Below are 12731 nucleotides of genomic sequence, written 5' to 3'. Positions count from 1 at the left end.
ATGACCTGAGCTGAAATCCGGAGTCCGATGCTTCACCAACTATGCAGGCCCCTCCTCTGGGTCTTGAAGCCTGACCTGTAAGAGGGCTGGTTCAAGGGCAGCCCTCCCTGTAGGTAGGAGCTGGTCTGGTCTCTGCAACATGTCACTAAGCAAAGACTGATGTTCGTGGGGAGGGGCGTAGAGAGGATCGGGGCTGTGGACTCTGGTAATAGCCACATCTAGTCCTTAAAACATAATTTAGACCAAGCATTTCTCCTGCTTAAAGATTGCCTGTTGCATCCTATTACAAACTCCTGCTTGCCTCCTGCACGGCCCTCTGCTTCTCAGACATCGTCTCGTAAGACTTCTACCCTCATTCACTGTGCTTCAGTTGTACTCCCTTTTATCCCCACTCGTGAAACACATCACACTTACTCCCACCCCAGGACCTTTGCTTGGGCTGCGACTTTTGCTTGGCATGCTCTTCCCTGGAACCTCACGTGGCTTAGGTCACTTAGGTGTTGGTTAACACTACATTTCCTCAGTGAGGTGTTTCTGAATGACTCAGTCCCACGTGGCCCTTCCTTTACAGCATCCCTTTCGCTTCTGGGCACGGCACTCAGGGTGGAAGGATCCTGTATGTTTCTTTGCTTCTTTTTCCACTGGAATGTCACTCACAGGAACGGGGCTCTCGTCTATCTTGTTTATGCTGGAGCCTCAGTGCCTAGAACAGTGCCTGGCCCCTGCTAGGTGTTCAATAGACACATGCAAAGTGCCTGGTTGAAAATTGTCAGGTTTTGGTCTTGTCTGCCACCTCAAAGCCTATTTAGAGAAGTCTCGTTCAATAGTTCGGCTGGCAGGGGGGCATCTGAGGATGCTCGGGGCGAGGTGGCTATGGGCAGCTGGTCTTGGCTGGGGTGGTACATGCCAGCCAGGCTGCACGTGTGAGGGAATCCATGAGTGGGATCGCTGCTGAGCAGGCGGGGGCTCCGACCATTGGGATGTGGGCCTTTGTCTCAGTTTCCCAGGTTGCCATAGACTGGGCAGCTTGGCCGACAGAAATGTGTTGTCTGTACAGACTAGAAGTTTGAGATCAAGGGCAGGGCGGCCTCCTTCTGAGGGCTATGGGGGAGAATCTGTTCTAGGCCTCTCTCTGGTGGTTCACTGGCGATCTTAGCCATTCCTTGGCTGATAGAAGAGTCACCCCAATCTCTACTTTTTATCTTCACATGGCGTTCTCACCGTGTACTGGCCTCTGTGTCCAGATTTCGACTTGTTCTAAGGACACACAGTCAGACTGAATTAGGGCCCACCCTAATGACCTCCTTTAATTTGGTCATCGGCAGAGACCTTATTTCCAAATAAGGTCATATCTACAGGGACTGAGGTTTAAGACTCCAACATCTTTTCAGGGGACACAATTCAAACCATAACAGCATTCTGGGGCATTCAGGTTAGAGCAGCAGCCTTTGCTCAGCCAAATGCTCTGGAGGTTGAGTTTAGTGCCCTGAGGGAGGACAGAAGGCCTCCAGTGGAGAGAAAGTGTCTCTGGACTGCCTTCATGAAGGTTCCTGAAGCCAGAACCACCGAGGGCAGGGAGGTTCTCGAGATTGGCCTCCTGGGTTGCTTGGGCTGGCGTCTCTCTCACTACTGTGCTCCCATCACGGTGCTTTCCTTTTTGGGAGCAGCTCCAGGACCCAGGCAAATATCCCGCTCACCACGCAGGAAACAAATCTCTGCTTTAATTGCCAGGGCAATTAGTGCGCTCCTAGTGCCGAAGACATCACCTGGAAAAGCACTTTGGCTAATTTGAATTTAAGCGGAGTTCTGAAATGACTGAGGGTCCTACTGCGAGGGTCTGGCCCCCACCCCTCCAGCGCCTACTTCCGCTGGCAGCTCTGCCCCTCCCCCCCCCCCCCCAGCTCCTCTGCAAAGCTGCTGGCATCTCCCCGCCCTTGCTGAGCGGAGGGGAGCAGGTTGGAGGTGCAGGCCAGGAGGCCGCCTCGGAACAGCTGCCAATCTGCCAGGCGACCGGAAAGAGAATCACGCAGCAGCGAGCGGAAACTCAGGGGGAGCTCCGAGGAGGCAGAATGTAATTGTCTTGATTGGAATTTTCCTGGGCCCCCAGCCAATGCCGCTTCCATCTTGTCGACCCAAACATCAAGAATTTGCCTTTCGTCGTGCTGCTCCAGAGCACCCTTCTCCTTTTCTGCCTCGTCAAACTCCTTATCTGGGCAAAGCACAAAGAAACCTCTTTTCAAACAGAAACTGTCTTGAAATTCAGAACAGAATGGGGACTCGCGGGCCCCCAGGAGACCCCACAACTGGCCTAAGCTGGGCGGTGTTGTGGAGTGTGAGGGGTGGTGGGGAATGGGCTGACCTTGAACTCACCACCAAGGGACACTGTATTAGGTCGTGCTCAGCCTTGAGCAAAGGGATTAAGTGGAGGAGAAGGAAAGAGAAAGGGGAAGAATTTAGTTCCCTTTTCTTTTTTTTTAGATGCATATTCAGTCACAGGCGACCCCAAGATGTGTTGGGTGCACAGTCTGACCTGCGATCGCCTGGTCGGAGAGAACCTCTCTCTCCAGATCGAACCTGGCAGTCAGTGTCCAAGCTTGCTGCCTTTTAGCAGGGACGTTTTCCCCACTCTCGATGTGTCTTTCTGTGCAGAGGGAGCCCTGTTATAAGACTCTGGGCTCTTCCTTACCCTGGGGAAGGTGGACTTCGCTCAATGGTGAGTTTTGCAGCAGGACCTCGGCACTTAGGTCTGCTCTACTGCTCGCCTGTCTCATAGGAGCCAGCTCTCCCCAGGCATCTGGCTTCTGCGAGTTCCTCTGTGGTGAAAATCCCAACATGAGTCGCCCCCCGACTTCTGCCACATGGTAGGCCCGGTCCAGGTCCCCAGGGACCATCACCTTGCAAGCCCATCTGTCTCTAACATTAAGCTACAGGCTCCAATCAGGGGGTACTTCTGGCTTCCATCTGTCTTATGCTTTGACTGATTTTAAACACAGGTGGAGGATGATGGTGCTGCCGACGGAAGCACCCTGAAGCCCCTTGGCTGATTTATCCCATCCTGTAAGGGCTCTAGGGCCACGCTGCAAGTTGGATGCTTGAATTAGCAATTCTCCTACTCTACCACATCAGAAGATGCTGGTTCTCAGATCCTACAGAGGCTAGCAGTTTCCCTTGATCCCTGCACAACTTGGAGTTGGCAGAGACACTCCTTGATGTGCGACCTCTCCAGGGTAGAGAGACCAGGACTGAGAATTCGGGTCAGGGGGAGACTCACTATCTGATCCCAGCCCCTGCTGACCCAGTGGGAGTGCTGGGAAGCCTCTGTTTAGATGGCACCTGTCCCATTTGCTCCCTTGCTGGTCAGCTGGATGGGCTCTGAGAGAGTCAGGGAGCAGGTCGCCATGAGGTCCGGCCTTTCCTTACTGTGGGAGAAGCTCTTTCTGCATCCTGACAGCCCTGGGAAGGCGGGGGTGAGTGGTCATTGCAGTGAGGCTGGTGTTTCTCATCCAGTCTACCGTGTGTGGGAGCAGGCCTCCCGTGAGCCTTCTTGCCGGTGTTTGCAAAGGGCAGACTGAATGTCAAAGTCTTAGGCGGAAGGGCTGCCGCCAGCCACATAGTCTGGGCTTTGCACAACTCCTTGGGGCGCCACCATGCTGTGCAGTCATTATGAACTTACAGAATGATTAGAAGTGCCCGCAAAGAGTAGGAAAGCACCTCGAGGCAGGGCACCTTTCCTGAACGCTGAGAAAATTTCCATTTGGGCTAGCAATATGGACAAACTTTTCATTTCACTGAGGAGACACCTGAGAACCGTGGAGAAGAGCTTTAGGTCACAGATCTGGCTGTAGCAGAGGCAGGACGGGCACCTAGCTCTCTCGAACATGCGTGTGCTTCTATGCTGTCCGGCAACTTGGGTCTGTGGTAAGGTGGGCGCCCAAGCAACATCACCTCGCCCCCTTGGTACCCCTCTTGATAGGACATGGCACCAGCTGGCTCAACTCTCTTGACTTCCCTGTGCTCCCCCAACACCCCAGCCTACCTGTTGTGAACTGGGTAGTCGTGGACTGGCTCTCGTTGGTCCCGCGGACGGCGCTGACCCACACCTCATAGCGGGAGCCGGGCCGCAGGGCCTGCACTGAGTACTGGCTCAGGGGAGGCTGGAGCCGGAAAGTGGTCTTCCCGCCTTCCCCGCCCACCAAGCCATACTTCAAGAGAATGAAATCGACTTTGGCTCGAGGTGGGGTCCATTCCACGAAGGCCACAGTGTCGGAGACGTCTCGAACCAGGATCTGTGTGGGCCCATCAATGACTGAATGAAAAGGATCAAGCAGAAAAAAGAGTTTAGAAATGGGTGTTCGAAATCAGCTCTCTTCTTTCCTCCTTAGGTTAGCTTGGTCAGTCAAAGAAAGGTAGGTATTACTATCCCAATTTACAGATGGGGAAAATGAGACATAGTAAGACGAAATCGCTTTCCTGAGGACACACAGTTTGGCAACAGGGGTAGCAACACCGGAAGTCGGTTCCCCTGACTTGCTCTCACCAGGCTCTGCTGTTCCAGCTTTGATGCTCCCCCATTTGGGCAGGGGAAGAGCACCCACTGGCTTGCGAGCCCTGCTTCTGTCTGGAAGTAATGGCCCAGAGAATGGAGAGATGTGCTCGTGCTCTGTGTGCTCTGCCTTTCTTTCACCTTCTCTGAGCCCTGACCAAAGATCTCCAAGATTATCAGCCCCATGTAAACACCTGAGACTTCCAACTCAGTTGCCAAAGAGGGTATCATGAGTGTCCAAAAGATGTCCCTGCTCAGCCACACCTACAGCTCCGTCAGTCCAGTTGTTAAGACAGTACCACAACCCAACAGACATTTGCATTGTGGATGGAAAATGGAAAACATTCCTTCTGGGGACAAAAAAAAAAAAAAAAGGCCTTTAGTTTAGGAAGACCATCTTGTGGGCTATTTTTTCCCCACTTGCTCTTGCATATTCCTGAGCTATAAGGGCACTATGTTCCCTCCTGAGCCCTGGCCTCTGGCACTGAGTGGCTGAGGGGAATGTCATTGTGGTGTGGCACGACCTAGAAAAGCTGCTTGGCATCCCATGGGACCCACCACCCGTGGTTCCAGCACCCACTTGGGGTCCTGTTCTTAGTGACTTAGACAGTGGTGAGATCAAGGAAGGGGAGAGAATGTCAAATGGAAATAGAAAAAGAAAGAACTTCACGAGGAAAATAGAAAGTGCTGTCCTCAACTCCTCATGGCAGGTCTGCACGGCCAATGTGTCCTTCTCTGAATCACTCATTACCTTCTAAAAGAGTGGGCCCAGCTTCCCTGTCTGCATTTATAATACGACTGTGCCTCTCTGGCTGGAGCTGATTAATATCAATATTAATGTTCTTCAAGGATTTGGGATTGGAACCAGAGGCTTAGCTTCTCTGTTTAGATGGTTTGGGACATGGAGATCCAGGGCTGGTATGACCGTTCTCTATCATAGTCACACATAAATAGAAAACATCTGATCTGAAGAGAGAGAAAACAGGAGGGAAGGGAGGGAAGAAGGGAGAGTGATTTTCATCAATACATATTTGGTCTTGGTCCCTTCATGACACAAAGCTCCTAAAATCCTTGGAATTTCCTAAGCCAAGAGAGCACTAATGTCTTCTGTGATGTTAATGAGGTGAGGCTTGGAGCTGGGTACCAGGGGAGTGAGCTCTGTGATTAGAGGGTTGGAACTTTCAGTCCCACTCCTGACCTCTGGTCACCATCAGTCCTGCCAGTAAGGGAGCCTCTGTAAAAACCCTAAAGGACTGGGTACAGAGAGCTTCCAGGTTGGGGAACTAGAACGCTCCCACCAGGCACCATGCTGGGCTGGTTAGGGCTTTGGCCAATGTGTCTTTTTATCTGGCTGTTGGTTAGTACAATATCCTTTGTAGTGAGCCAGTAATCTTGTGAGCAAATGGATTTCCTGAGTTCTAGGAGCAGTTCTAACAAATTAATCAAAACTGAGGAGGGGGCGGTGGGAATCTCTGCTGCGTAGCCAGTTGGTCAGAAACACAGGTAGTGACCTGGGCGTGCAACTGGCATCTGATGTGGACGGCTGTCTTGTGGGACTGAGCCTTCAGCCTGTGGCATCTGTTCCTGTGTCTGGGTAGATAGTTTCAGAATTGAGTGGAATTGTTGGCTACCCAACTGGTGCCCAGAGAATTGCTTTGTGGGGGGACGTCCCTCTTCAACACACACACACACACACACACACACACACACACACACACAGGATTTGGGTGCAGAATTTTAGGAACAAATATATGAGGTGAAAGAGAAATGAATGACTCTGGGGAGCTTCTAGAAAGACAGAGAGAGTAACCTGAACTTGGCTTTCCATTCCCCAGTTTTTTCGTGACATCCAGATACATTCTGGTCCTAGGGTTGCAGGAGACACTCTATGTCCTTCCAGTAAATTCTTGTTTGCTTTAGCTAGTTAAAGAAAGTTTTTCTTCCTTGTTACCAAAGACCAGTTTTTTAAACCAATCCACTCTGGACTACCTCCTATGGTCTCCAAAATGGAGCATCTTCCACGGATGGACTTAGTCTGACTTTGAGATTCTCAGTCTTTCAGAGTTGATCTTTTTCCTTGGCACCCAATCCTCTTTCTGGGTCTAGTCCAATCTTGTTCTCTGTTAAGCAGCTTAGGATTTTTGGCTTACTACCAGTCAAAATAAAAATCACCAGGCCATTTTGGTGCCACCTGGTTTGGAGTTAAAATGAACTTCTGTTTTTCATATTTGAAGTAATGATATGATTTAACAGAACACATCCAGATGTTTTCAGCATGCTGAATTTAATGGTTTTAGGTAATTTGGGCCTTTTAAATTTAATTTAACTTAATAACAAAATGGGAGAAGTGGTCTTCTAGCTTCTGTAGAAACATAAACTTGAAACATAGTTTCTCAGTGCATGGGTATTGAGTAAATGAAATGAATGAATGTTCTCTGTATTCATGAGAAAGAAGGGGAAGCATTTCAGAGAACTGAAGCTTCTTGAAGAAAAAAAAAAAAGATGTCATAGAAACTCAAAATACATTGGAAGGTAGTTGTCCCTTAACTCTTTAAATCCCCAAGACCTTGACCATAATGGATTGTCCATATTAGAATACAATCCTCCTGCCAAGGCCACAGTTGCAGGAGGTCTAGTAATTTGCATTCCTTAAAGGACCTGCCTGGAAGAAGCAAGTCTGAGTGCTTCTGAGGACTCAGAGCTTCGCAGGAGGGGGCTGTCAGACCTCAGCAGAAGGAAATAATTAAATAACCCTTCCCTGAAAACAGCAGACAGGGTTGGGAGACAACCTTCATTTCTTTAGCCACCCTTGGATTCTGCTCTTCTGTTGGCTTCTCAGTAGTGGTGTCCCCATTCCAGTCAAGTTGGTGTCAGTTTGCTTTCAATTTAGGTCCTAATTTCTAAACAAACACAAGTTCTACTCGGAAAGTCAACTGGAATAAATATTTTTCTCTCCATTTCTTCATGGCTCTGTACACAATGCCAAAGAATTAACTAGGACATTTTTCTTAATTGAAAAAAATCTGCCTAGCTTTACCGCAGATTTTTAAATCTGGGATTTAAATCCTAAGGACCTTTCAAACCAAAAGAAAAAAGAAAAAAAGCAAACAAAAAAACCCCCCTGCAAATTTCATAAAAATGTACCTCGAGTAGAAGACTGAGACAGGGTTAGACTATCTTCCCCAAATTTGGAGGAAAAGCTTTCTACACCATCAGTGCCCTTCTCTGCCCTCTTCTGAACCATCCTTTTTGTCTAGGCTTTTGTTTTCCAGTCAACTTTTCTTAAAATCAGTTCACAGGAATGACATGGAGTCATTGAAATGTTCCATCCCAGAGGAAGAGCATCTACATGTCATGAAATGTCGGGTTCCAGCACAACTTTGGGGAATGAAACTGGAAAACTCTAGTCACTGGCGTCTGCAGAAATTCCTACAGAGAACTTTTTAGTTTCATGGCTATGGTGTTTCTTCTAAAACATATTTGCATTAGAACAGTAGTTCTAGGGGCTCCTGGGTGGTTCAGTGGGTTAAGTCACTGCCTTCGGCTCAGGTCATGATCTCAGGGACCTGGAATCGAGCCTCGCATCAGACTCCTTGCTCAGAGAGGAGCCTGCTTCCCCCCCTCTCTCTGCCTGCCTCTCTGCCTACTTGTGATCTCTCTCTCTGTCAAATAAGTAAAAAAAAATCTTAAAAAAAAAAAAAGAACAGTAGTTTTAAGCATTTTTAGTGGGGAATAATACTCTTTTCCTTTAAACAACAAAATCTGAAATGCCCGTACAAAATACAAAACAGGTGGAGTTGCCTTGGTCGGAGGCTGTGTTGGGCACAGGTGCAGATGTAATCAGAGGCCTGCATCTCGCCTCCATCCTTGCCTTGAGCCACTGCCATGGAGCACAAGTGCCCTAATGGAACATAATCTAATGCCACAATAGTTTAAAACCAATATTTTCTAGGCTGAGCATAAGCCCCAGCACCTGATGTTATTTAGTTTGGTTCCAATTAGCAAAGTATGAATCACTAATCCATAAACACGGTCTCATTACATGGTGTTGTCATTCTTTTTTCTGGCCAACTTGGCCTTTGTCCTAAACCCATAACTGGCTTTCTTAGGTGTCAATGTCAGTTTACGAAAAATAAAGTTGTACCGATATTAACCTATCTCAGTGTCTGTAAACTAAAAGGGAAAAGTGCTTAACTCTTGAGTCTATGTCAATAAAATGAGACCAATGTCTCATTGGTCAATAAAATGAGACCAAAAATGATACCAGATGCTATTTGCAACCTTTGAGAAATTCTTGAGAAGGGTGTACACATATGCATCGCAATTACTGATTTACAGCATTGAAGTTGGCCATCTTTGTTAGCTAAGAAAACAATAAGGCAAAAGATCACGCAGTTACTGAATCGAATCTAGAAACAACAGTCTTGCATAAGATTAACTGTGGGAATGAACTAATATCAACTTAAGTCATCACTTTGAACAGTGACCCAACTCACCCATACTTGTTTTGAGTTATTTATTTCCAGCTGCTCTCACTTCTAAGTGTGTTCTCTGTGGATATGTATATATACTGGGTCTGGAGCACTCTCTTATCAACATAGAGCTCGTCACTTTGTGTGCTTTTTCTAACTTAGTCCTCACGTCAACTCAGAGAAGGAAGTATTTTCGTTCATCACTGGAAAATGATGGCAAGTTTGGGGAGGGTTGGATGACTTTCACTAAATCTTCCAATAGATAAGACTTAGTTCTTCTTGCTGGTTCTTTTTTTTTTTTTTTTTTAAGATTTATTTATTTATTTATTGGACAGAGAGAGATCACAAGTAGGCAGAGAGGCAGGCAGAGAAAGAGGAGGAAGCAGGCTCCCTGCTGAGCAGAGAGCCTGATGCGGGCCTCGAACCCAGGACCCTGGAATCATGACCTGAGCCAAAGGCAGAGGCTTTAACCCACTGAGCCACCCAGGTGCCCCTTCTTGCTGGTTCTTAAGCTCAAGATACTAAGGGATGACAAATGAAGCCTCTTGATGAAGAAGATCAGAAGAAATACACTGGAAATCCTAACAAAGAATTTTCCCCATATGATACTCTCCCAGATTTCTGTGCTTGCAAGGATTAGCAATAGGGAAGACGTTCAACTATGCAACTGGTAGAGTAGCTCCATCTCCAGGAATCCAAATCATTTTCAGCTCCAGAAGAAAACCCAACACCCTTTGTCTCTCTACTTCTTGGGCAACTTGGTGTCCTTTTTCCAGTGTGACCTAATGGGTAGACGTAGGAAGAAGGGTTGGGAGCACTCACCAGTGGAGACGCTGGCTGAAGTAGGGGGGCTCCGGGCTTGCTCTTTCAGAGCCACCACATTGACAATGTATTCCTCCCCAGGCTTTAGTCCTGTCTGATTGAAGGATGTGACGTCACTGGGGAGCTGAGCAATCACCCCTCCTTCATTATTCTGGAGGGTGGGAAGAAAGAAGGAGCAGAAAAGGCAAAAGAGAAAAGTCACTGGGAGAGAAAAGTGTGAAACATCAATTTTGAATTGTTCATTAAAAATGGGGCCCACATCTGTTCCCATGACACTGACAGCTGAATTTCTGGAGCCAGGAAAATCTCCCAACAGTCTCAGTAAGAATCTTACTGCTCCATGAGGATTTGGCAAATGGAGAATCAACTTTCAAGAACATTTCTTTGGCCTTCCTTGAGTCTTTTGAGTTTGCCAACAAAAATTGGTCATGAGGCGATGTGGATTGACTCTTGCCAAAGTTTCCATGTTTGATGGTTATGGTTAGCATCCACCAGATTTGGGGGCCTTTATTATGATGAGCATGCTCTTGGCTATTTAGGAGAGTGGAATTGTGTCTGCCTATGCCTGTGGATATCTTTATGTATACATACAACATTTTTCAGACTAAACCATGTCCAGTTTTTGAATGAACTGGAGCTATTATTGTGCTCTATCTGGAGTGTTCCATGTTGTTACAGCTGGGTGCAAATATGTCAATGTCTTGTGTTCCCTTCACCCAGATGAGTTAGGACTCAGTGACACAACCACCTAGGAAGTACAAAGAAGAGAAAAAGGAAGCATGGAACAAGGAATAACACAAAGGAGAAAAGAAGAGACAAACTGGTGGAAGAGGAAATGACAAGCATTAACTTGATGATGTTGGGTCCAGAATCATCTACCTACCCACCTCTCGCCTGTCATTTTATGTTTTCTGTGTGTGTCCCTGGAAATGGAGAGGACAAAAAAGACTCTTTTTGTGTCACTTCCCTATTATTTGGAGTCTCTTTATGTCACCCAGGGTGCCCTATGTATAATTTATAGCCATACCTATAAATCACAGGGACACATGCCCCTCCACACCCCCTGTCCCCCACTCCACCTCCCAGGCAGGGGCTGCAACCTACAGATCACACAGTATTCTGTGTGGCCATGTGTTTGACCTTGGCATGCCCTTTTATATACTAGATGTAAAATAGGCAAACCTAGCATAGTTTCCTTCTGCCTCAGCATCAGGTTGATAGGATTCTCTCTGCCCTATTATACACCCAGCTGTCTACCGTACTGGAGTGGCCATTTTAATGCAGATAATACCTGAAAAAAGTATTTGTACAGAATGCCTGTTCAGATGTGTTTAGCTTGTTGTGACCTGACTCTATCCACATAGAGAAGAAAGTCTTGCTTTAGTGGACAGAACCCTAGAGCCCTGGATTCCTATGTTAAGCCTGCCACCAACTAGCTATCCAATGTTATTTAAGTTTGCTGAGTCTTAGTCTTTTTAAAGTAAACAAACTCGATGTAAAATGAAGGGTCATACTCTGTGAACTTGGAGGTCCTTGGTAGCTCCAACAGTCCATGCCTCAAAGAATTTAGAAGTAAAATAATGGTGAGATCACTGTCTGGTTAGCCAAATATGTGTTCTCTGTCATTAAGTCTGATGACGGGAAAATGTTATTTGATATTGAAAGATGAAGATGGGGGTAAGGCCTATGATTAAACATTACACTCCCATGAGTGGCAGAATTGGGGAGAGTATCAGGAGTCTCAACAAATTCTGGGAAACCAGAACTCGGCTGGTGCCTCTGGCAACTTGGAAAAGTCAGTACTAGATGAATACAATAAAATGCTACTTTAAAGACTAGAATGGAATGAGGATACTTTTTAACTCAAAAACTAAGAACATAATTTGTGTAAGGACGAATTTTCTCAATTAATAGTTTACAAAAGGTATTTTGTGTTATGCCTCAGACCGTTAGAGCTTGGCCATGCAAGCTGACTTTGGTGCATCTTCTGCTGGGAATGAAGCCACGTGACTGATTCAGTCTGGCTTTCCTTATGTCCTAAAGAGAAACCCCAACCTTTTGAAGGTTTGGTTTTTAGACTTGCTGAAATCATAGCTTGCCAAACCCTAGAGCTTTCTGAGCAGAGAGCTGGACCCAGTGGCTGCTCCCCTCATCCTGTCTTCCAAAGCCAGGGTGTGAGGCTTGGGGCCACTCTTGCTAGTCAATCCACCACACCTTTGTGGAAGAGATGTTCTAAAGCCCAGACACCACCAGTGGTCCCTTTGTGTCCTTAGCTGCATGGAGAGAGAGACATTGGGTGGCACTGTCCTTGCAGCTCCTGATTCCAAGTTGAGAAGAGTATGAATACTCCAGAAGAGACTGTTGGCAGTGTCACGTGTGGACATTACCTTTGGAATGAAGCTGATCTCCCACCCATCGAAGGAGAATGTGAAGGGCTCCCACTGCACCTCCACGGTGGTCTCTGTGATGGTCTTGAAGTGTAGCCCTTGAGGAGTGGAGAGATCTGGAACACAGCAATGTGGGTGACCATGTCATGGCTATCCCTGGCAGGGACATAGAGCATCACCTAGGGCTTTGCCTGGGTGTCCTCCCTCCACACCTTGGGTGCGGTAGGCAATCCCGATCTTGTTGGAAACATGGCGGGTCCCAGGTGCAGGACTGGCCCACTTGCTCTGTACTGGTGATACCCAAGTGAACATAGCAAACATAATCTTTTCTAACGTTTTCTCTCCCATCAGAGGTTAATATTAAAATACAAAAGAGACAACTTTTCCTTTCCTTACTAATGTGGCAAATCTTGCTATTTAGTACAATGCCTTCTCAAAGGATTGAACACTATCTTTGGAGACTCTAAGGATTCCTGAGAGGCAATAAAATGTTCCCATTTCACACCC

At 47.2% G+C, this 12731-nt stretch overlaps 1 protein-coding gene across 4 annotated transcripts in view; it reads right to left on the bottom strand.

Moving 5' to 3' along the window:
* TNR (tenascin R) overlaps positions 1-12731 on the bottom strand; it is a 396460-nt gene that overhangs the window by 56745 nt on the left and 326984 nt on the right. For all 4 annotated transcript variants that reach the window (XM_082703940.1, XM_082703939.1, XM_082703942.1 and 1 more), the window contains 3 exons: positions 12225-12340; positions 9838-9988; positions 4037-4306 (listed from right to left, as the gene is read on the bottom strand). In XM_082703940.1, coding sequence (XP_082560066.1) covers positions 4037-4306; positions 9838-9988; positions 12225-12340 — 537 coding nt within the window. The remainder of the gene's footprint in view (positions 1-4036; positions 4307-9837; positions 9989-12224; positions 12341-12731) is intronic.

The sequence above is a fragment of the Mustela nivalis genome (genome assembly GCF_964662115.1).
Source record: "Mustela nivalis genome assembly, chromosome: 16".
Lineage (NCBI taxonomy): Eukaryota > Metazoa > Chordata > Mammalia > Carnivora > Mustelidae > Mustela > Mustela nivalis.
The sequence above is the reverse complement of the archived record's forward strand: the minus strand, read 5'-3'. Positions and strand labels throughout refer to the sequence as shown.